The sequence below is a fragment of the Alligator mississippiensis genome, chromosome 2 (genome assembly GCF_030867095.1).
Source record: "Alligator mississippiensis isolate rAllMis1 chromosome 2, rAllMis1, whole genome shotgun sequence".
In the NCBI taxonomy this organism is placed as follows: Eukaryota; Metazoa; Chordata; order Crocodylia; family Alligatoridae; genus Alligator; species Alligator mississippiensis.
In genome coordinates, this window is record NC_081825.1 from 141,795,413 (window position 1) to 141,820,520 (window position 25,108).

The 25,108-nt window shown below is 43.9% G+C and overlaps 1 protein-coding gene across 4 annotated transcripts; it reads left to right on the forward strand.

Annotated features, from left to right (window-relative positions):
* PPP1R3B (protein phosphatase 1 regulatory subunit 3B) lies at positions 1-24,409 on the forward strand. Of its 4 annotated transcripts, none has more exons than XR_002093774.2 (3): positions 1-112; positions 5,132-6,375; positions 24,066-24,263. XR_002093774.2 is itself a non-coding variant. In XM_019498188.2 (2 exons), the coding sequence occupies exons 1-2, from the start codon at positions 99-101 to the stop codon at positions 6,021-6,023; spliced, it is 906 nt and encodes a 301-aa protein (XP_019353733.1). In that variant the 5' UTR covers positions 1-98; the 3' UTR covers positions 6,024-9,086. The 4 variants fall into 4 exon arrangements, 1 of the variants encoding a protein (XP_019353733.1); XR_002093773.2 differs by lacking the exon at positions 24,066-24,263 and adding an exon at positions 8,064-9,086; XM_019498188.2 differs by lacking the exon at positions 24,066-24,263 and having other exon boundaries at positions 5,132-9,086.
* The last annotated feature ends 699 nt before the right edge of the window (positions 24,410-25,108 follow it).

The window sequence follows — 25,108 nt, forward strand, 5'->3', positions numbered from 1 at the left end:
GGGCGCCCTTAAGAAGTAGGGAGCAGCGGGGCGGCTGGTCTCATCTGCCGCTGTAGCGCGCTGGGGGTTAGGGCCTGCGCCAGGCCCCCGCCGGACCCATGCATTGCACCAGGTAGGAGGGAGGTCGGAGCCCCCCGGGAGCTGGGGGGGCAGCGGGGTCCCTGGGGTGGCGGCGATATCCACCTTTGTCCCAGGCTGGGGGCCGGGAGGGAGCAGCCTGCTTTGTGAGGTGGGAGGAGATGGCTGCCCCTGCGCCCCTTGGGCTACATCCCGGTCTCGGAGGTCTCAAGGGAGTGGATGGGTGTCCTCACTCTGTGTAGCCCCGTCTGCAAAAACTTTTTCCAAGTGTATGTGCAAATGAGGGGGAAATGCAGGAAGAGACTCCCTCCTGACTCCCAGGTTAAGGCTCTGGCAGTGCTCTGCAGGGCTTTCCTCAAGGAGAGAGACTCCCACAGAAGTCCCTAGACTCCTGACCCTCCTGCCCTTGCAGCAGTTCAAAGCAGCCAGGCTTACAATTTAAAGGGGGAAAAATGGGCCGGGGTTGGGGTACAGCAGTGCTTTGCTTGGGATGGTTTCAGAAGGAGCTGTCTTGACTGGAGTGCCCATATAAGTACATGGGGTCTGAAATGTCAGCGAAACATGTCAGTGCTCTCCCTGCTAAACTCTAGCTCCGCTCCATGTGAAATGGCTGAGAGGTTAATCCCTGAAATGGGAATACTTGCTTGGCCTTAAATACATGGGCTCTGTGGGGCGTATCTGCAATGCAGACCACAAGGAACTTGCCAAAAATTGGTACTGCAGCTTGAGTGCATGCCAGTTTTTTTCTTAAACTGTAGAAAAAGGGAGAAGACAATTCACATAGCATCCGGATCCACATCTGCCTAGGGGTTTTTATTCCAGTGCTTAAAAGCTGCAGGGCAGCCCTAGGTCCCAGTGACTGCAGTCTCTATTGATAAGCACTTTGTTCTGCCAAATTAATTCATCTTTGCAATGGCGAATACCCTGCAACTGCTTTTTTTAAGAGCAAGTAACCAGTCGCCTAAATTCCACAAATTATTCTGTCTTGCTCTTGAGTCCAGAGCAAGCTGTATAACTAGGGTGAGCATGTTGTCCATCTGACTTGCCAAGCAGTTCTTTATGTGAATGAAAGGTGTTGCCTCTTCCTGTAGCTTTTTCTGGGGTGGGTGGTGGCTTTTGTTTCGGGGATTCATGCTGTTGGGAACTCCTTCTGAGAGGCTGAAACTGCACTAGCTTGATTGTTCTCCTGGATTGCAAACGCATGTGGTGGTTAACCGAGTTTCAGAGTTTTACCTCTTCCCTTCTGTCCTTGTCAACTTGTTTGATAGCAGACTTCCCAATCTCTCTCTCTCATTATTTGCTGTGTAAAAGAATGGTTTGCCACTTCTGGGTCCTGCAAGGTTCATTGCTGTTTCTGCGTTCTTTAGTGGTTTGTGGTGTTTTACCAGGCATGCCTGGGGAGAAGACTGGCAGTCACCCTTCTGTATGGGACTCTTACTGATGACACCTAGTGCTATCTCCAAGCTTCACTCCTGGCAGATAGGCTAATTCTCAAGCAACTGCAAGTTGCATCCAGAAAGCAGCTGCCTTGTGGTATTGCAGGTAGACATGATCACAGTGCCCATGTTATGGATGAGTCTTCCTTGAGGAGGGCCACATTCTGCACTGTTGGAATTGTTTATGGGTTGGAATTGTTTAAAAAAATTTGTCGTCTTAATTTGTGTTGCAGAGGACCACTAGCCACCAGTGCAGTTTGTACTGGGCTCTGTAGTTAGCCCACCTCCAGAGATCCTGAAGGTGTTGAATAGTTTTATTACTATCTGATTCCAGCTGTCTGGGAGAGGCCTAAGACGAGCTGAGAGGGTTGGAAGGAGGATTTGTGAGGAGGCTAGCAGGCCTGAAGAATGCCTGAAATGACAGCTAAATTACCAAGCGGTATCAAAATAATTTCTGAAAGTGAAACTAATTGTTCCTTCTTTCAAGTCAGGACCCAAAATAGCTAAGGCTGTTCATGCTTTTTAGCCATAACCATCTACCATGCAACCTGTAATGTATTTCCAAAACTTTCTTCAGCTAGTCCACCCACAGTGTGCTTTAAAGGTTGCTAGTCAGTTCTTGATGCCGTATTAATCTTTTGCAAGCAAGTAGGACAGAAAGCATGAGGTGAGAAACTGCTTCTGGATCTGCACTAATGAACAAATAAAGTTCTGACATTTGTGATGGGCAAAGGCATTGAAAACTGGACAGAAGACCTTCAGACTTGAAAACTGATGCCATCAAGTTGCCAGTGTTTTTAAATGCCCATCTTCACATTCCTGTAAATGGATGCTATTTTTACTTTCAAAACTGATTCACTGGAAAGAGGCCTATATAACAACTTTCACTTCAGATTTTTAAACCCCTTTGTTTTTAAATTTGATGACGAGCATTAATGAGTTCCTTGAGTCCATGACCTACAAGGGAGGCAAAAGTTTTCCATTTAAGGTGGTTCAGCAGAGCCGTATCTAATCATCTTGGAACTTTTATAGCCAGTGTCTCCAGTTCAATCCAGAGCAAGAAGTCCCATCCAGATTTATAAAATGTTAGTTGAAAATAGCAGTGCATTTTATAGGCTCAGTGGCTTGTCTTTAGTGATTAATATAAGATGTTGCCTGAACTTAGACTTTTGATTCTAACTTTATAAAATTATGTTTTGAGGGTGTTGTTCAGCTGTGGCTTTCTTCTAATACTTAATACAGAAGGTATTCATATATTAACTGGCTAATTGAGAATTATCACTAGGAACATTGCTCCAGTTCCTGAGAAGTGCTTAAATGGTAGGGAGGCTTCACTGTGATACGGCAGGACCCTGTAATGTGGATGGGGCTGCTGTAGATAACAGGGATTGTGAATATTTGAGGCAGTATTGGTTAGCAGAAGGAAATGACCTACAGAATAATAATAACTGTGTGAGTGTGCATAGAGGCTTGGCTAAAACATACACAGTGGAGCAGAGGGGTGGAGACCAGGTGGCTCTGGCAGCCTGAAACTCCTGCAGTTCTTGCAAAGCTCAGGCTGCATTGAGGACAGATAGGAGCTAGCTGCTGCAGCGCACTTTGGTATGTAGGCCTGGCCACACTCCAGGTAACTAGAAATTCTTGTTCAATGCATCTGCTGAAAGAAGTATTTTTCTGTGGTTCTGCTAGTATTTCAGAATACAAACCTGACTCTTAATGATTAACCCATAGATATCAACTTGGGTTGATCAGAAGAAGATTCAATGAAGGATTTTTTTTTTTAATTAATTAATTTATTTTTAAGGGAAGAACCTTGGTTTTAAATTCCATGTTAACTGTAACTTGTTTTGCTATTGGTTTGTATTCTTCTTGGCTTGCATTTGTATTCTTCTTGGTTTGCATTTTTTTTGGCTTGGGTGAGGAAATCAAGTTATCTTGGGCAAGAACCTACCAATTGGGAACAGTGCAGTGTTATAGTAATTGCTGAAGACTGCTTCTGAGCTCCTGCTATCATTATGAGAGAGAATCAGAGAAGAGTATACAAGTTGTGGCTATCCCACGAAATGCCCTGTACTAAGTGTGGGAGACACCACTAACTGGGAACAAACCTCCCACCATCCTAGGCTACCCCAGCTCTGGATAGGTGGTGTTGATTTGGGGTCCATAGTTCAGCCAGTAGGAACCTGGGCCATGTAATAGGAAGTACATGGGAAGCAAGAAGATGTGACACAGAGAGGCTGCAGGAAAATGTGACACAGGGTGATGGTGTCATCTCCTGTTAAGGAGATCTTAGCTTGATAAAGTCCCCTTTGGCTCTAAATGGAACCAAAGTGCAGCTCAGAGGGACATATGCATATGCTCTTCTGTAAAGTCTGGTGTTTACAGGAGGTGTGACTTCTGTGCTGATGTGAGAGGACTTTCTGTAGTCTTTTCTGGTCTGGTGCTAAAAATGACACTTTGTGAAAAGCTAATGACTATTTTAAGGGCTAATATTGCCCTAGATCATGGCCATACAGTAATGCTGTAAAGAACAGGGAAAATGTTTTTGCAGTTCTAAGCCATATGTATTTATGGTCTTGGTAGCCTCTGGGGATACAGTATCAGACCTTTGAATTTCATTCCCATTTACCAGTATTTCTGTCCAGAGTCATTAGGGAAGTGAGACCTAGAACTACAACCAGTGAATGTTTTGTTCAGCATTATTCTCCAACTCTTGTTTTGAAAATGTACTACTGAAAGTTGTGCCAGAAAAATAGAAGGCAGGAAGCGTATTGGAGTAAACTGATAACAAATGTGAGGTGGATACCGGATTTCTTTTTCTTTTCCCCTTCTCTCTCCCTCCCCCCCCCCCCCCCCCCAAAAAAACCCAACAAATTCTAAGTAGTGTTTGCAATTGTCAAGTTATTGTAAAGGGTAGGGTTGATGATTGCTTTTTGTTAATATAAAAACTACACTCCCATACATACGTGACTTCTGATGAAATGACCAGTTCCTGTTTCAGTTTAAAGGAACTTGTGACTGCCTGCTTGGTTTGTAGGAGGCGGGGAGGAAGGAAGCAATTGACTACAGTAGAAGTAGTAACCCGTGTATTAAGTTTGTATAAATAAGTAAAAATGCTGAAATTTACATTCACTTCTAATGATTAGTGATTTTGCTGCACTACCTTCTGCAAAGGAAAAAGTAAAGCAGCAATCAATACTCTTTAAGTTTGTTTTTTTTTTTTAAAAAGCGAGGTACATTGAAGTGACTGGCTGTGAAAAGTAGAACAAATTTCCAGGGCCGGTAAACTTCTAAATGTTTTAATTGATCACAGGTCCAGAGCAACCTTTTCATTCTTGCCCCTTGCTTAGCAAGTGTTATGGAGTCTGCAGTGAAAAAAGATGGAAATCAGTAGCATAGAAAAACCTGGCTCTTCTCACTGATGAGATCAAAAGCATGGGGAAGTGCAGGAAGATCTGGAAAACTTGTGCTGCAGCTGACTATCAGAAATTGAAATTACTATGTCCTGTATTGGATCTATAGAGTGTTCGGTCTTGTTTTTATTACCAGCTCATTTTCCTTTTGAGGTAATATTTTAATTAATAAAAACTGATGGTTTTCCCCCCTCCTTCTTTCAGAGTATTGGACTACTTTCCTCATCAGCCAAGAATGGCGGTGGACGTAGCCATGCAGCTCTATCTGTGCTCCTCCCCCTTGAGAAGAGAGAAGTACTCCTATAAAATAGCCCCAAAGCTAAACAAGCCATTGCGTCCCTGCCTTCAGTTGAACAGCAAGACTGAACTAAACAAACCTGGAGAGGCAACTACTGTTCTGCAAGGAAACAAGATGAAAAAGAGTGTGTCATTTGCTGACAGCAGAGGCTTGTCCCTGACGGTAGTGAAAGTGTTCTCCGAGTTTGATGACACATTGGATATCCCATTCAACATCACAGAGCTAATAGACAATATTGTGGGTCTGACAACCGTAGAGAGAGACACCTTTGTCTTGGATTTTGTGCAGCCTGCTGCAGACTACCTGGACTTCAGGAATCGTCTCCAGGCAGATTCTGTCTGCCTTGAAAACTGTATGTTAAAAGATAAGTCTATTGTGGGCACAGTGAAGGTGAAAAATCTTGCTTTTGAGAAGACTGTGATGATAAGGATGACATTTGACACCTGGAAAAGCCACACAGACTATCCATGCCAATATGTCAAGGACACTTATGAAAGTTCAGACAGGGACACATTTTCCTTTGATATCAGCTTGCCAGACAGAATTCAGTCCCATGAAAGAATGGAGTTCGCCATCTTTTACAAGTGTAATGGGAAGGTCTACTGGGACAGCAACAGAGGCATGAATTACAGGATCATCCAGTCTGAACTGAAATCTGCTCGGGAAGTGCTGCAGCCTCAGGATGACTCTGACTTTGCAAGTGCCTTTGACCAATTTGGGAGTCCTAGGTGTTCCTATGGCCTGTTCCCTGAATGGCCTAGCTATTCAGGTTATGAAAAGTTAGGGCCTTATTATTAATGTAGGTAAAAGTCCCAATTCACTAACCCTTGCTGTCCTGGCTGTGAGCTTGGGAGATGGCTTGAACATGCTGATGTTTGCAAGTGAGCTGAAGAAATGACACTTGACATGGCTCTGCAAACCTTGTTGTGGTAAACCAAGATGACTGGAAGTCAGTGATCACAGTTGGGTTTAATGCCATCTAAACAAGTGTCTTCCCCCTTTCTCCACCCCTCAGCTAAATACTTGGCTCTCAAAGCCCAACAGAATGGGAGATCTTGTTGAGTGTTTCTCCAATGCTGCTAATCCTGGTCTGTATAATGCTGCTAGTCTCCTCCAGCCAAACACTGCAGTGTTTGCATTGTTTGCTTAGGTATGTACAGTAGTAAGGTTTGGTTACTGTGTTGCACGCTAGTGTTATTACAAGCTTAATTTATATCAGCAGGGTTGGGGTTTGTTTGGTTTTTTGGGAGGGGGGTTACTGTTTTTAAACTATGCTCTAATATTTCTGTAGCACTGTGCAACTTGGCTTTGCTACAGCTTTCATCTTACAAAGGCAATTTGTGCTTGACAGGAAACAGTAAAGACAAACTAGCTTGCAGCAAAGGGAAGACACAAGTGACCTTCTCTCTCCTCCCCCCCTCCCCCCCCCTTGTTCCTTTGGCTGGATTCTTTTAGCCTTAAATGGACATTTTAGAAATTATAATGTAACTGTGACTAAAAGGGAAAAACAACCTTGCTTTGTGCTGCATTAAGAGAGAAATCTTTCTCCTAAATGGAGACTTGGTGCAATTGGTCACTAATTACTCTAGGAGTTTTATTAAAAACTTCTTTGTTTAATAAGTGGAAGGTGGGTTGTGTTTTCCTTCCCCTCCTGGTAGAGCTGTCCTGTAACCTTGTCACTCTAGGATTAAGTCTTTGACTCAAGTATTCCAAAGTCCTTTCTTTTCTTTTTAAATAAGAGGAGGTAAAAGATCCCCATTCTGTTGTCAATACATGTTACTATTGACCATTTGCCTTATCAAGCATGTGGAGTGGAGTAGCTCCTGTTGCTGGCACTAAAAAGTCTGGACAAGACTGAACATTAATTTTCAGTCTTGTCCAGAACTTGGTGCCAAAGGGTTCATGCATAGTATGTGAATATTTGCAGGTTTCTCTGTGGGTTAATGTGATAAACCTCTACTGCTTTCTGCCATGTCTATTAAGATGATTCATTACTAAAACTAACTTCCTCCTGTGGTGTGAGTGCCTTAGCTAAGAACATCTTTCTTGAATGTAACCACAGCTCTGGCTTGAAATACATAGGTTTCTGAAAGGTTACTCGTAGCAATCTGAAGGAAAAAAATAAAAGTTTTGGTAGTCTTTTTAATTCAAGCCCAGAGCTGTGGTGCCCCCTGGTCTCGCACTAGAAGGGGTGTGTAGCTTTTTGTGCATAGTTTTCAAACTAAAATGGGTTTACTTGGTAGAAGAGCAGACTTACACAGAAGACCATGCTTAGTTGTCACACCTGTGTCTTGTATTAAAATTGTAATAGCTTTCACAACTTTAATCTTGTGCATACATTTCCCTTCAATGCTATTTTGGTAAGAAATGGACTTTTCAAAAACGGGATGAGAGAAGGACGGACTCTAATCCAAGAATGAACAATAGTTCTCTCTAAGGCATAAGATGGCATCATTCTTCCACTATTGAAAGAGAGATCTTGTTGCTACAGAGAGAGATCCTTGGCTTTTTTTTTTTTTTTTAATGATGAAATAAATTGCAAAATTAATCCCATACTGCCAAGCAAGATGTGGCAAAAATACTCACTGCAATCATTTAAACAGCTGACCTGCTAGTCAAACCAAATAACTTAATTTATATGTTTAAACTGAGTAAATAAAATAAGGTTTAAAGGTATTTCAAGACATTCAACTTTGCTAGTGCATAGCTTTAGATATGTGATGCTAATGTTGGCATGCTTGTGGAGAAGCAGATGTCTCTTGCTATTCTCCACAATTGAAAATCTCATCTCTCTCTCTCTCTCTCTCTCTCTCTCTCTCTCTCTCTCTTTCCAAATAGCTCTTCAATTTTTGGATACCATGGTACAAAGTACTTCTAAACTGCCATACCATAACTGAGGAGAAGATGCACCCAACTTCTAATAAAATAGTTATGAAAAAACAGATGTCTCTTGTAGGGAGACAGCATCATTTTTTATCTTTGCATCAATAAGGGGGGTTGGACCGCATTTTTATGCTACAAATCACTAACTTCAGGCATTAAAATAGCTGTGTGTGTATATAGGAAACCAAAGTTCAACAGACTTCATTCACTAGTTTGGAAAAGCTTTTATGAATTTTTTGAGAGGTTAAATAAAGTCCTTCATAAAGTTGTCTTTTGTAAAGACCTTCACCAAGCCTAACTTAAAACTATGTTTAGACTGTAGAAGCTGGGCACAATAATTAAAGGGTTTACCTTGCCTAGAATTTAGAAGTGTGGTGTTAGAGCATTTTAGATAATAAGCTGAAAAGCTCAATGGAGTTGTGTTCTAATACTACCTAGAAATAACAGTTCAGTCAAACCCTAAAATGCAGTGGTCTTATGAGTCTCTAGTGCCATGGATAGTGGTGTGCTTTTATTCCTCTGTACTGGCATCATTGAGGAGTTTGTAGTTCCAAAGAAATGGAACCAGTGTATACTGTTGTGCACAAAATGGCATAAAGCTGTGATTGTTAATGCCATACAAATCTAATGTTGTGCTGGGAACTGACTCTGACCAGTGGTGGTCTTTTATTTTTATTTTTAAGGTAATATCTTGGGTCCTGCCCTGTTTCCCTTCCCTGCCTCCCCCCTGCTCCAATCCTTGATCCTTTCCTTTTGCCAATGTGAATGTAGAATTGAGGGACTGTTGTCCTCTTTCTATGTCTGGAAGTGCCTTGTGATGATTTTGCATGTTTGTTTTTTTTAAAAAATATTTTTGTACACGACGTTCAAGGTAAAATGCACTTTATATACAATCACAAAATAGTGGACTAGCTATCTTTTTAAAAGAATGGTTTGTTTTTATCTGAATGTGAAAATAAAGGTTGAATAAAAAAAGTGGCAAGTTGGCTCTTTGTTTGTTAGGATATCTCCATTAATTGCCATAGGAATGGGATACTTGACAAATAGGCTGTAAACTTTTGGACAGAGGGCAATACAAATTAGTCACTGACTCTGGCTTAAAATGGGATGGAATTGGCTTTTCACTGATTTGGTTATCACATTTTACACTTCTGGGAGTGTCACTTTGAGGACTTTTTCAATGAATACAGCTAGTTGAGTTAGTGTAGTCCAGCAAGAAGACAGACCTGTACAGTGTAAGTCCACCAACTATTCTGAGAAACTATTTGTTGCTCAAAGGAAGGATTGATTGATTCTTTAGCTTTGAAAACTTCACTACTTTTTCCATTCTGAGTTTCACCATCCAGAGGATTCTAAACAAATAGCAATCAATTACTCTTTGACTATTTTTTTTTTTTTTTGCAGTTACAATAAAACTGCATGTGGCCCTTCATAGAAGGAAGTCTATGATGTTTATCTTGCAAAGTGACAGTGTCTGCATGCACCATATGCACTTTTTTCTAAGTGACACTGGGCATAGTATAGCTAGGAAGGAACAAGCATTTCAGGTTTTTCAACTCTTGCTCATAAATGTGTTCATCTCAGTCACAGTGAGGGCTCTCCTTCCTAGAGAATGGACATAAATGATCCCAAAGTGAATGCTGGTTCTCTGGACTATTTCTTTGGTGTAAATTGTTCATCAATGTTGACAGCTCAAATGGAGTAAATGGCATGATGCATTTTACTTGCCACAGCAGATGCCTGCATTTGATGACCCAGGTGGCCTGTTTTGTGCCAGGAAATGAAAGTAACAAGAGCAGATAACAAACATCAGCTGATTTCAGAGTTGAGACTGGAGTCTGTTGGCTACTGTTACTTGGGGTCTGTCTTTGCTTTTCCTCTCTCTAGCACAGGGGTGGCCAGCCTATGGCATGAGTGCCACGAGTGGTATAGGGCGCATAGTGATTGGGGAAGGGACAGGCAGCACTGCAGTAGAAGGCAGAACAGGAAATCGGACTGTGTACAGGGCAGAAAGAGTGGTAGATTGGGCAGGGAGCATAGAATAGGGAACAAAGAAAAGCAGCATATTGAATAGAAGAAAGGGATTGGGATGGCATTTGGGGAGACTTGGCTTAATTTGTGGCACACTTGCCAAAAAGGTTAGCCCTCACTGATCTAGCACTCCATTCTCTGAAGTGAGAGCACTGTTGAGTGGGTGTTTTCAGGGTTACAACCACAGGAGATAACACAATTTCGAGTGAAATGATAGGCATCACTATGTACCCTATACCTTCAGTTTTTTTGCTGTGACAATTATTTTTATTAGTTTCAGTTGAAGCTTGTTTGAAAATTCACAGTTTGTACTGAAGTGGATTTTTTCTGTTTTGTTTTGTGGGGGTGTTTTTTGTTTTTTGGTTTGGTTTTTTTTTGCGGGGGGGGGAGGTTAAGGCTATTTCCCTGACGTGTACAGGTACTGATGTAAGGTCTCCAGTCAGAAAGGGTCTTTGCTTTATAAACTGATTGTTGAAGCTGACTTTATAACATGAAACCATATCTAGAGCCCTGATCTTGGGGATTTTACATCATGAGATTGCAAGGTAAAAAATATTGGCTCTAATGGCAATTGGCAGCTCTGCTGTTTGCTTGTAGGTAAGAATACCAATGACATCCTGTTTATAATCCTTACAGTTCATAAAATTTGAGCTCCTTATTCTAGGTAGGCATTTTCCAATCTGGTTTGGTTTGAAAGATGGGACCAGTTTCACAATGAGATTGAATGCAGTGTCTTTTGAGCCAGCAAATAGCTTGTCTTTGCATAGAAACAAAATATTGCAGTTTACAATGTGGCTATTTCTAGCATAATTTGAGACTAATTTAAATATGGGTGGTAAATATCTAAACCCACTTGATGTGTGGTTAGAACAAGCAGAGACCTTTTCAAGAGGGGATTGCTTTGACAAAACGCTTTCAGTGAAATAAGTAAGCAGGAACAGTCAGTCAGTTATAAAAGCTTGGTAAATTGCTAGAAATGATCCTTTGTAGCCCAGTGATCTAACTTTTTCAAACTCTGAAGCTGTAGAGAAGACTGACCTGCCTTGTAAGTTCATCTGCAATAATAATGTGACAGGAAATAAGTAGAGTTAATATGTAAATGTTTGCATCCATATGTCAATTTTGTAAAAACATAGCTGTTACCAACAGGTGAAACCACTTTCAAAGACTAAGCCTTAAATACTTGATTATTGTCTCCTGCACTAATGGGGCTGTCTACATTGCTGTCTCTAAGGTGCCTAAAGGTTAGAAATGTAGAACTGGAAGGAACAACATGAGCCAATGCTGTCCCTGGCTATTGCAAGCATTCATGTGTGTCCATAAGAACATCTGTTCTGGCCTATTTCTGGCACAAGGCACCCCATGACAGACCTAGCAACTCTAGTGCAAAAAGCAGTAAACAAAAGAAACTGTGATGTATCTTCAGGAAAAATGGGGGGGAAAATCATGAGGCCACAAATGCCTTGATCTAAAAAATACTGCCATGACCCATGCTACAAGGGAGGGCAAAAAACGACAACATTCCTGCCAATTTGCCCTAGAAGGCAATTCCTTCCTGCCCCTAAATCTGGTGATGAGTTTATCCCTAAGCCTGTGAGCAAGTCCTACCAACCAGGCCCCTGAGAAGCTTCTCAGGAGCATGAGTGCACTCCAGCCAGTCTTCCATCTCTAGTTCAGAGGCAATGAAGGACAGCCAGGATGTGTGTGTATGCACAGGCCAAAATAATTCACTCCTAAGTAGTTTAGAGAAGAATGTCTTGTCATGTGCGTAACTAGAGCTACTTCTGCAGAAATGTGCCTAAGAGTTTCATAGATTCATAGATGTTAGGATCAGAAGGGACCTCAATAGATCATCGAGTCCGACCCCCTGCATAAGCAGGAAAGAAGGCTGGGTCTAGATGACCCCAGCTAGATGCTCATCTAACCTCCTCTTGAAGACCCCCAGGGTAGGGGAGAGCACCACCTCCCTTGGGAGCCCGTTCCAGACCTTGGCCACTCGAACTGTGAAGAAGTTCTTCCTAATGGCCAATCTAAATCTGCTCTCTGCTAGCTTGTGGCCATTATTTCTTGTAACCCCCGGGGGCGCCTTGGTGAATAAATACTCACCAATTCCCTTCTGTGCCCCTGTGATGAACTTATAGGCAGCCACAAGGTCGCCTCTCAACCTTCTCTTGCGGAGGCTGAAAAGGTCCAGGTTCTCTAGTCTCTCCTCGTAGGGCTTGGACTGCAGGCCCTTAACCATACAAGTGGCCCTTCTCTGGACCCTCTCCAGGTTATCTGCATCCCTCTCGAATGGCAGCGCCCAGAATTGCACGCAGTACTCCAACTGCAGTCTGACCAGCGCCTGATAGAGGGGAAGTATCACCTCCTTGGACCTATTTGTCATGCATCTGCTGATGCACGATAAAGTGCCATTGGCTTTTTTGATGGCTTCGTCACACTGCCGACTCATGTTCATCTTGGAGTCCACTAGGACTCCAAGATCCCTTTCCACTTCTGTGCCACCCAGCAGGTCATTCCCTAGGCTGTAGGTGTGCTGGACATTTTTCCTCCCCAGGTGCAGCACTTTGCATTTCTCCTTGTTGAACTGCATCCTGTTGTTTTCTGCCCACTTGTCCAACCTGTCCAGATCTGCTTGCAGCTGTTCCCTGCCCTCCGGCGTGTCTACATCTCCCCATAGCTTTGTGTCACCTGCAAACTTGGACAGAGTACATTTGACTCCCTCGTCCAAGTCACTGATGAAGACATTAAAGAGTATCGGTCCAAGGAGTGAGCCCTGCGGGACCCCACTGCCCACACCCTTCCAGGTCAAAACTGACCCATCCACCACGACTCTCTGGGTGCGACCCTCCAGCCAATTCGCCACCCACCGGACTGTGTAGTCATCCAAGTCACAGCCTCTTAACTTGTTCACCAGTATGGAGTGGGATACCGTATCAAAGGCCTTCCTTTGATACGGTATCCTTATAAGTCTAAGTATACGACATCCACCCCTCCTCCTGTGTCCAGGCGTTTCGTAACCTGGTCATAAAAAGAGACTAGATTGGTCAGGCATGATCTGCCTGCCACGAACCTGTGCTGGTTTCCCCTCAGCATAATCTGCCCTGCCGGACTCTCACAAATGTGAGCCTTGATAATTTTTTCAAAGACTTTGCCAAGGATGGAGGTGAGACTGACTGGCCTATAGTTGCCCGGGTCCTCCTTCCTCCCCTTTTTGAAAATGGGGACCACGTTGGCCCTTTTCCAGTCCTCCGGGACTTGGCCCGTGCGCCATGAGCTTTCAAATATTCCCGCCAATGGCTGTGCAATGACGTCGGCCAGTGCCTTCAGCACCCTCGGATGGAGCTCATCCGGGCCTGCCGACTTAAAGGCATCCAGTTCTTCCAAGTGACTCTGCACCATCTCAGGGTCTACGCATGGAAGTCTGGCGCCTTGCTGCTGCCTCTCTACAACCCCAGTGAGAGACTTGTCTTGCCCCTCGCTTAGGAACACTGAGGCAAAGAACTCGTTGAGGAGTTTAGCCTTGTCCCCTCAAGACAACTGTGTGAAGGGATAAGGAGGGAGCAACCAGAGGCAGTGCTCTGTACAAGAGGAGACTGTTGGGAGGATGCTTTGTGTAGGGGATTGGAAAAGGAAGAAGCAGCATTTAACAAACACTATCATTTAATACTAGTGCAATGATGGAGGACTGTTCTCTAGGCTTGCAGTTACTGCAAAGAGTGGCTGGGAGGTATGGAGGAGGCTTTTGGTGATTCGTAATATGAAAGGAGAGCATACATTTCAGAGATAAGGATTCCGTTTTTATGGTTTGAATTTTCTTTACACTTTGTGAAGCCATGGCACCTAGATGCCTACGCTCTTATTTTTAAGTGTTAGGCAAGCCCACCTACAATGGATTGCATAAAAGGGGTGTTCTCACTTCGTTTGAAACAAAAATAAGAAAGCAGGCACATGAAAGCAAATGAATCTTTCTACCAGAGTAGTTCTTAAGCTATGGAGGCTCCCTGTATTCATATGTCCCTCCTCTTTCAACACTGAGGATGCTTAAAAAGTAAGATGCTAATCTTCCACAATTTCTCTCTTGCCTATTGTATCCCGAGGTCCTTCAACTGCTAGGAGTACTGTCTCTATAGTCACTTTGCAATGCTGAAACAGGCCCACATGCCAGGGAGCTAACACCCATCTGCTGCTTGAGCTAAATACCCTCAAAGTTTGCTCGTATTAGAGTACAGATTACTGTAGCTGCATAGCAAAATTGTCTCAAGGTATAATGTTCTTCTGTGTATGGTATGCCATCCCAGAAAATAGCAATAGGAGGTTGAGGCTGAAAGGAAGCAACTTATAAAGTCCTTGTTATAAATGGATCAGCATGAAATGGACTCATTGCATTGTTTAATAGCATTTTGTTCAATATAAAATAAGGTAACCTGTTTTGCTTGGATTTCTGATTCAAATAAATACTATTAATGTCTTTGCTCACCCATGAAATAACCACCTATACACTATGTCCTGCAGTATCATTATAAGATGGGCAAGTAAACAAGGTCAGTTTTCAGGGTTGTTCCTACTACCCATTTTGACTGGTAAATTAGGATTTTAGATCATCTCGGCTTAGCAGACTCAATCCTTTCCATTGTTTTGGGGAGCTCTGCTTGGAGTTGTTTTTAGTCTGGTTATTTTAGAAAACTGTGTAGTAAAAGATTCTTCAGTGTTTCCCTAAAGGTTGTTTGAGTCTGGTCTGATTTCATTTGAGAGGCTTCTTCTACCACTGACCACTCTTGCTGGAGCGTGCTTTACCTCTGGCTCAAGCAGGTTGCTCTACAGGTTTGTAGACTGCCTGGACTTGAAGCAATGATGTTTCTGCTGTCCTGATGGACTGATATTTCTGAAGAACTGGACCAAGGCTAACAAACTTTAGTTGAAGGAAATGGGAGAGGGCAGCAACTCCAGGGTACAAAGCAAAGCTGCACAGAAACCAGACACAGAAACCAAACATATCCAACTGGAATCAGAAGAGCAAAGTGAAATCCACTGTATGGGGGATATGGGTAGGGATATGGGGTTTTAAACTACTATTCAGAAGAAAGTGTGTCGTATTCTTTCTGATAACTACTTATTATGAGGATGCCCACTTTATATCCCAGCTGAAAAACATGCAGCATGCTCAGTAAATCCATCTGGGTTTTTAAACTTGTGCTTTTATTGTTTTTGGTCAAAGACTTTCCAGCCTAATGATTTACATGCAAACAGATTTAAGTGTTTTGACATAGCCAAAGTTCTTGGCAGACATGGAGATCACAAGCCTCTTCTCTAAACAAGAAAAAGCCTTTCAGACATTGGCAGTGGCCAACAGCGTAGGCAAGATATCTAGCAAATAAAATAATTAAACAGCCTTATTCATAAAGGCAGCTCCTGTGTTCCAGGGAAAGAAGCCTAATGAATACCAAACCACCTCTACTTGGGAGTTTACTTACTGCCAGCAGAAGTGGGAGGCAAAACAGGACCAGTTTTTATGAGTGGACAGGGACATTTTGTCTAAAAGGGGAGACCAACTAATAAAAGTCAGTTCCAAAACTGGCCAAAAAGCTCCGTGGGGTGGGCAATATGCTGAAACTGTTTCTTCTTCGAGACAATGTTCCTGTGTTTAAAAATGTCCTTGAGTTTGGGTTTCAGCCTGGAGCTGGCAGCTCATATTCCTGCTTAATCTGAAAATGAGGATCTGCTGGTAACTGAGCACCAGGAGACAGAGCTGATCAGAGGAATGAGCTGAGGCTCAGCTTGACGTGGCAAAGCTGAGAGAGATTTACAAGATAGAGGAATCCTTTAAAACACAGGTAGCACAGCTGAAGCTCTGTCTCATCTCCATGCTGATACAGTACAAGTGCAACTGTGCCACAGACGACTTCAAAGATTTGCTTAAGTTGTAAAATTAGTTATTAACAAGCTTCAATTTGGCATTTTCTAACTTGTGAAGGCTGTTGCTACTTTAATATTTCTACTACACGATTTTTGTGTTAATTTTAATTCAGCAAAGAGCTAGCAGGGGCCATGGATATATGTGTGATAAATATCTAAAAGACAAGGGAAAACATTTAGTCTGAATTATTTTGTACACCTGTGAAAGACTAAACTAGTAGTATGCTTTTAATACGCAACAGAATAATGCAGAGATGCTGTGACTCCCTCTGACCTCAGTTAAACCTTAGTACGGGACAGGCAAACTGATTTGCAGAGCTTTTAACTGCAGTGTTTGACTGAAAAGAGAAGGGTAGAGGTATATGTCATTCAGCATGAGTTTCTGGTTATCTGCATGAGTCCTAGACTGAGAATGTGGATAAGCACAATACTGCACAAAGAAAATATGTTGTCTGAACCACAAGGCTTTCCTGTTACTTCAAAGGAACTGCTGAATTTCCCATGCTCATAAAGATGGGAGGTGGCAGCAGCAGCATCATGCTGGGTGAGCTTATCACCCTCAGGGCATAGAGGAAGGTCTCAACATGTTCAAACAAATTAAGAGGGTGAAAGAGTTCCTTCCACAGCTCCAGTGTTCCCTTGTAGGTAGCTTTCCTACACTTACCATCAAGGCAAGATGACTTGGGCAATATGTAAATAGACATGGACTGCCCAAAACCTTCACTAGCACAGGATGAAGTGCACCTGCACTTAGACCTAGAACAGCAGGGAAATAGCAGGGGTTTAAGCCTCCTGGCTCCAGCAGGGAACCTCTGCTATCCTCACTGAGAATAATGACTGTCAGGGGGTGGTTAGCAGAGGCATAGCAAGAAATTTCAGCACCGGGGTAGGGGGGAGAATTATTCTGACCACTGGAGAGCAGGGGGTTGGCTTCTGAGGGACAGGCTCACTGCATGCTGGTGTATTGCCCCAGCTGCCACAGAGAGCCTGGGGCCACTCTTGGTGCTTTATTTGCTCCCCCTCTCCCCCCACCCCTTCAGACATGTTTCTGGGCACCAGGTTGCACTGCCCACAGCAAAGTCTGGGGGGAGGCTTTCTGCTCACCCCTCTCCCCCACAGGTACACTATGGGGATTGGGATTCCCCGTGATGCCCCCCTCTTACCCCCCAGTTACACTACGGTGGTTAGTTCTGTTAAAAATCTCCTCAACCCCCGACACTGTAACAGTGCTGCAGGGAATGCACCCTTTTTCTGTAAATGGTTTTCTCTGGCATGTTCCAGCCTGGTGACGAAAGCAATGCTTCGCCTTCATGCAGCTGACCCTAGGGCACTGTTGGTATTACATCCTCCTGCCAAATAAGGAGCTGCACTGGGTGACAGCGAAATTGTGCAACTTCTTCTGCATCGGTGGAAAGCATCAATCCAGCACCGCTGCTCACCACCGGGCTGATCTTGCGAGGTGTGGAGCACTCTGAATTCCCACTGAAGCCAATGGGAAATGAGGGGGGAACTCACCACTTTTCAGTGGTTAGCTAGAAGATGGGGGCAGCAGGAACAGCAACATTGCGAAACTCCCTTTGTGTAAAAACACTGAACAATACTGGATAAATCTGCTGCTACACAAAGCCAGTACTGCATTGGAGGAGTCCAGAGGATTCTCAGATGCCTCAGTGCAGCGTCCCTTCCCCTTGCCCCACAACATCCCCCTATGCCTAGCTAAACTTCAACAACATGCTCCAATTCATATCAGTGGTTTTCACCATTTTTTGTACCAGGACCCATTTATAAACATCAATGGCCAGATCCTGACCCAGTGCCCCTCACTCCCGACTTGCTGTACCCAGGTACCAGGCCCCCGGTGTATGCGGTGGGGACTAAGAGGGGTGGGTACATGGGGGGCTCCAAGCAGCCTCAAACAACCCCTCTCAGACTGGAACTCTGCCAGCATGCAAGGAAACACCACAGTTTCCCACATTTTTCTCCTCTAAGGCGACTCCATTTTTAAAGTTTGTTGGTTCATTTCTAAAGTTTGTTTGTGACCCTTTCATATATTCTTGTGACCCACTTTTGGGTCACAACATATGGGTTGAGAAATGCTGGACTAGATGACCTTCAATGTCTCTTCCAGCCCCACTTCCATATGATTCTATGATATGAAAATAAACAGCCCTTGCAGCAGGGACGAGGGCCAGGTCTCTCTGCTTCTACACACACTTTCTAGTTACTGATCATTGCCTCCTTAACCCACATAGGAACCTGCACACCCATTACAACATACACACCTATGGAATGGCACTCCCACGCACCCATCCGCAAGGCATCGTCTCCCTCAAACCCCTTGTCTCTTAGTCCTGTCCCTGAAAACGGGGTTTAATATTCAGTTAATTTGCTATTGCTTTTGCTGGAGGACCTGCTGCTGCTGTTGTTGCTGCTGCCCTCATCACTATCCTCCGATCCGGCTGTCTCAACATCTTCTTTGCACTGTCCATTTCCCCTGGGGGGGTGGGGAGTCTTGAAAGATTCTGTGCCAAATCCTGTGTGGAACCCCTGGCAAAGCTCTTCCAAAACCCATGGTGCTCTGGAGAGGACCTTGAGGATTGGAAGAGGGCCAATGTTGTGCCCATCTTCAAGAAGTGGAAGAGGGAGGACCCGGGTAACTATAGGCCAATTAGCCTAACTTCTATCCCAGGGAAAATCCTGGAAAAATTCATCAAGGAGTCTATATGTGACAGGCTTGCAAAAGGCAGGATTCTGAACAACAGCCAGCATGGCTTCATCGCGTGCAGGTCTTGCCTTACCAACCTCATCTCCTTTTATGATCAGGTAACTCGCCACCTGGATAAGAGAGACGAGGTTGACTTTGTATACCTTGACTACCAAAAAGTCATGGATCTGGTATCCCACAATGTTCTCGCAACAAAATTGGAAGATTGTGGGCTTAACTGCTTGACAGTTAGGTGAGTGGGAAGCTGGCTGCAGGGTAGGACCCAGAGAGTCCTAATGAACAGATCTGTGTCATCCTGGCATGAAGTGGCCAACAGCATCCCACATGGGTCAGTGCTTGGTCCAGTACTCTTCAACATCTTTATCAATGATTTGGGGGTGAAGAGCTCACTGGCCAAGTTCGCGGACAACACCAAGTTATGGGCAAGCGTGGTCACACTTGAAGATAGGCTGCAGATACAGTCAGATCTAGACAGGCTAGCAAGTTGGGCAGGTTGGAACCAGATGAAGTTCAACACTGAGAAATGTAAAGTGCTCCACCTCGGGATGAACAACCCCCTACACACCTACAGGTTTGGTGGCACCAAACTGATTAGCACCACGAACGAAACAGGCCTGGGGGTAATAATAGACCGCGGTATGAAGCTGAGCCGGCAGCGTGACGTTGTCACCAGCAAGGCAAATAATACTCTGGCATGCATCAATCAAAGCATCACCTCCAGCAAAACCAAGGAAGTGATTCTTCCACTCTACTCAGCACTGGTGAGACCGCAGCTAGAGTACTGCATCCAGTTCTGGGGGCTGCACTTTAACAAGGTTGTGGTAAAGCTTGAAAGAGTCCAGAGAAGAGCCACCCAACTGATCAGAGACTTGCATGGCAAGTCATATAAGGAAAGGCTGAGGGACCTGGGACTCTTCAGCATGAAAAAGAGAAGGCTGAGAGGGGACTTGAAAGCGGCTTACCGCTACATCCGGGGTGTACATCAAGGGCTCGGTGAACAACTGTTCACCAGGGCACCCTTGGGGAAAACCAGGAGTAATGGCCATAAACTCCTGGAAGACCGTTTCAGGCTCAACCTTAAGAAAAACTCCTTCACAGTCAGGGTGTCCAGGCTGTGGAATAAGCTCCCTCCAGAGGTAATGCAATCACCTACCCTGGAAATCTTCAAGAGGAGACTGGACAGTCACCTTGCTGGGGTCACCTGACCCCAGCTGTCTTTCCTGCTTGGTGCAGGGGGCTGGACCCAATGATTGTCTGAGGTCCCTTCCAGCCTTACAATTGATGAATCAATGAAATGTCCCTCTGCCAGGTGGATTTGACTGTGTCCTCACTGTCCTCTGCTACCAATTTCTGGTAGTAGGGCTGGAGTTCGCTCAAAGCCATTTTAACACAGTCTAGCACCTCCAGCCATTAAGTCAGAGAGTTTCTTTTTCACTCTATGAATCTTTTTAAAAAACTGTATACAATTGGAACTGCTTTGACAGGAAAGGTGAGAAGTGCTCCCACCACAACCCAAGAGCCCAGACCACCTACTCCCTGGATAAGCACCTTAACCACTGGGATTTTGGAGAAGAGTGGGATGATGGCAGCACCAACACATCCTTTTCTGTACATATTTCTGAATAAAAGCAGAAGCCTCTATGCTGCTTTTGTGCTCTCAGCCTGCCTAAAGATTAGGCACTTTCAGGATGACAGAGAGGGGGTGGAGCAGAGGGGAGCTTTTGTAGATCCTAACAGGGCGTATGCACAAGGCAGGTCCAAGACTGAGGCACTGCTGGACATGCTCAGAAGTGAAATTTTACTAGTAAAATTTGGGCTCCTATAGATTTAAGTGCCTTGGGCAGGCTTGGTTTTGAGAATCTTACTCTTGGTTTTAGGCACCTAAATCCTGCCTGTGCCACACTGTGAATCTTGCAGTACCTGTGCCTCCATCTGCAAATGAATACCTCTCCCTCACAGGCTGTGAGGTATTTTAAGAACCCAAGTACTAAGAGATTTTGAATATATTACAAAACTAATTAAAATTGCAGCATTTTATTAGTTTCCTTTCAGCTCAGTCTGCTCCACAAAGTCTCTGATTTAGACTTAAGTGAGGCCGGGTATTATAACGTGGAAGGAAAACTGGCTTAATATAGAGCTCTCTCCTGTCAACGGCAGTGCCTTTAATCTCTGACAGCAGCTGCCTCCAAGGTAAGTTACGTGCAGCTTTGTATAATTGGACAAAAGTAGAAATTTGCCTTTCAGCAGAGTTTCCATCAGAGCACAGACAGGCTGACACTAGCCATGTGGCAGCCTCTTGCTTTATTCAAGCTACTCTTCAGAGCTAATTTAGGTTCTGAAAGTTGTAATGGAAAGACTCATGTACATAACAATAATTCATATTTTAGAGCTAGAAAATTCCTAAGGCATATCCCAAGGTGGGGGAGAGGGGTGTGGAATGTATGACATCTATAAAGGGGCTTGTTTCTTCACCAGAGTCCTGTTACCACATAAAGATCTTAAGCTCCAAAATGACTTACAGGCCAAACTCAAGCAATTCTTCAGTAACCATCCAATATTTTTATCTTTGAAATGGATTCATTAGTCCAACAATAGAAAACACACATGTTGCCCTCTGCCTTAGGTGGCATTACTCAGGAAAGAAGAGTAAGATTGGGTTATATCAGAACGTCCAAGTTTTCAGAAACAAGCAAATTGTTCCCTAACTTTTGAAAAGTGTATTCTAGCCACTTTTACAAATTTTAAGGACTGTTTCATCATGGTTTAAACTTTAGATAAACTAGTGCCATATTCAGGGTAAAATATTGTATGTATCTAGGCAGACAAGATTCTTTGGGTCAATCCGATATCAGATTGACCCAAAGAACTTTGTCTGCCTATGTACTTAGACCAACACGGCTACAACCTGCACCCCTGTACTTATAGAAACAGGGACAAATCAGAGGAAGCACAAATGTTACTTCAACCCCAAGTTTTTGGGGAAAGATAAAAGAACATATTGAGAATTAACAAAATGACCATTAAATCTCATTTAAAGTTAATGGGACATAATCTCCTTAAGTGCCTATATCAGTGTTACAAATAAAATTTAGGGTCAGATTGTTAAGGGTGCTTAGATACCTTAAAAACCTTGACTAATCTATGCTGGAATTCCTCACCTGTACAATGCATTGCCCTTCCTCAAAGGGATGTTGTGAGATTACAGGAGATCAACTGGATGGACTGATCTCTGAAAAAGATTTGTGGCAGCAATGTGTTGGGAGAGTAGCTCTGAAATCACAGAGTTTTTTCTTGGACTATATGCATAGTACATAAATGATTCTTTTGGTTCAGCAGCCAAAATGAAAAATCAGAAGAGGATTTGATTCAGCTCAACCCCCAGTGAGGATTTTCATTTTCTTTCTCACTGAAATGAAAAACTGAAAAGTTTTGGTTTGGGGATGAAACTGCCAATTCCAGTTTCCTCAGCATAACTCCACCCTGTCAGTGCAACAGCAATAACCCTCCTAAAGCAATGGTGAAAATATCCTCTGATGCTGGCTGGGGCAAAAAGGCCTGCTCTCCACAGCTAGCATGTCTGCACATTGACAGCCCTCCACACACTGCCTCACTCAGTGGCCCATTGTAGTAGCCCAAATGATGATGCCTCACAGTTGGTTGAATGATTCATCTGATTCATTTGCTTATTTCACAGATAAGATCAATCAGGGTCAGTCCACCTCCTTCCTGTGTGGTTCTGCAGGGACTGTTAGACAGGCAGTGAAACTCCTCAGCCACGGATAACAAGAAGCCAACACAAAGAAAAGTTACGGGGACGGTGCCAGCTCTGGCCCACACCAGCTTCACAGATTTCTTTGATCTGCCTCAATCTGAGACTGTACTGGCCTCTGACTGCAATGACCTCCTTCCAGGGATGGGTGAGAGGCTGGGTTGCCATGCTCTGACTTGTGTCTAATGCCCCTGACTAGGATTCTTGACCCACTTGTTGGGTTTGCCAGTGTGGGTGCAGCCGGGCTTCCATGCTTTTGCTTTGCTGTCTGAGGAGGCCTCCAGGATGTAGTTCTGACTCTCCCATCCTATAGGCCCCATGGTGGGTGGTCCCCACGGGTTTTACTCCTCCTCTTCCCCTGCAATATCCCCAGGAAACATCACAAGGGGGGATGGCAGGATGCTCTGGGCTCTAATAGCATCACTCTGTAAATGGCTCTCCTTCCCAGCACCACAGATCCATCACTATAGGGCTTGACTGGCATCAGCATGGAAGGCAGACTGGCTATGGCTAATACAGAGGGAGCATGAAACCTGAGGAGGACTGGAGGAAGGGCAGTTTGTGCCTGAAAGTTTGTCTAACATCTAGCATCTCTCCCAACTATACAGTGGGCCCAGTTAAAAATATCAAGCTAATTATGCTGCTTGCATTTTCCCCAAGATTGTCATGGCTACAGCAACACTATAATACTGCTACTAACCCAGAGGAGTTCAGAGTATTGTTTGCTGCCAGTGGGAAGCACTCAGGGATGGGACAGGTGCTGTGCCTGTACCCCTCATGGGTGTACAGTGTCTAGTGTCCTTCATGGGTCAGGCCTTCCTAGGGAGACAACATAATGACCTATCACCCCAATGCCATTGTCATCTACACTGGGAACATCCACTGGAAGCTTCATCTGGTTCAAAGCACAGCAGCCATCAAGTGCCTTTGTGTACAACTCCTGTGCCTCTTGCATTGTCTTCCTGGGCCATCTCAATGGACATTTAGGGGCTTGGCCCTTGCAAGTGCTACTGATCTAGCCACAACCCAGTACAGTAGCACCCATCACCTGGGATGCAAAACATGCCCCAGCAACCCCCTCTTTAGAGCTGCCCTGTCTATAACTAGTAGGTACCACAGCCCAACATAAAGTACACATGTTCATGCTCGCTCACGGCTGATTTCCTTCTGGCTGTGATACACTGGACCTGGCAGAAGGGCAAGGATGTTTAATGCTAGCCACTGCAAGCAGCTTAATATAATTTTATTGTCTTTCTGTGTTAGCAAGATGACACCTCAGTGCTATGCAGACAGGACAGTATCTTTACTAGCAGGCAGGATAGAGCCAGCAGGGCACATTTTTACAAGATGTTTATTCCCTTGTCACATTCTGTTCTGATGTTAAACTCTCTAATACAAATTATTTCTTCTCAGCTTTCTTACATGCTAGATTTTGCTGGCACTTGGGTGATGATCACTGAAGACACCTGACAGATCCTTCCTTAACCTACCAGTTCTCTCTGTCTTTATTTTCAAGGTTCTCTGAGCTGGGCCTGGCCTTCTTAGGAGAACTTACCACTCTAAACTCAAGACTGGTTGGCCACTTTTCTCTGCTGGGACAATTTGAACTCTCTGGACCATGGATAGAGCTTATCTTGGAAGAAGATGAACCTTCTAATCCTTTGCATTCAAAAACTCACCTAAGTCCATACCAACAATTTAGTTGGTCCAATAAAAGATTTCACTCACAAAAATCCTTGCCGTTTGCATATTTCCTGGACCATCATGGCTACAACTTATATCTGTGCATCTGGCAGCAACAGACCAACCTTAACTAGCGTGTAGGAGACAACATTTTAAGACAAACAAGCCACTGAAACAATGTTTTAGCCTTTTAAGTATTCTGACTTGTAAAATGTGTACAGAACATTATTTTAGAACATTATTTTAGAGTTCATAACAACACTGTAGGAGGTAAATAGTGGGTGCATCTACATAATCGTTAATGCGCCTTAGATACTGCACATTTAGTTTAATACTTACTTAATAAAGTACTAACTAAATGCGCAGTATCTAAAGTTATTGTGCAGTAGCTCCAGCACACAGTTATTTAGTGATGCTTACTGTGAATTAGCCTAAAAACACTGTGTAATAGGCTATTAGCACAGTTTTTGCTGTAATACTATGCAGTGTTATTAGGCCAACACATAGTAAGCATCTCGTGTAGACATGCCCAGTGTGACTTAAAAGTAAATGGGATATGATCACCAGATAATTTAAAGCATGGACTATTGAGCATATTTTTATGGGGGGGGAGTGGGGTTTCAAACTCAGTGGTGTATTATTTGTTTACAATTACAAATGCTGGTTGTATTAAAAGAAAAGAAAAGAAAGACAAACAGTAAAAACTAGACAAACTATAGAGCTCTTCTTACACTGGGATTTCCATCAGTAGATCCTTAATTGCTTTACAAAAAAGAGTCAGCATCTGTTACTCCCAATGTATAAATGGGGGGAACTGAGGCATGGAGAGGTGAAGAGTACTTATCCAAGAGCAGCCAGCAGGCCAGGGGCAGAGCC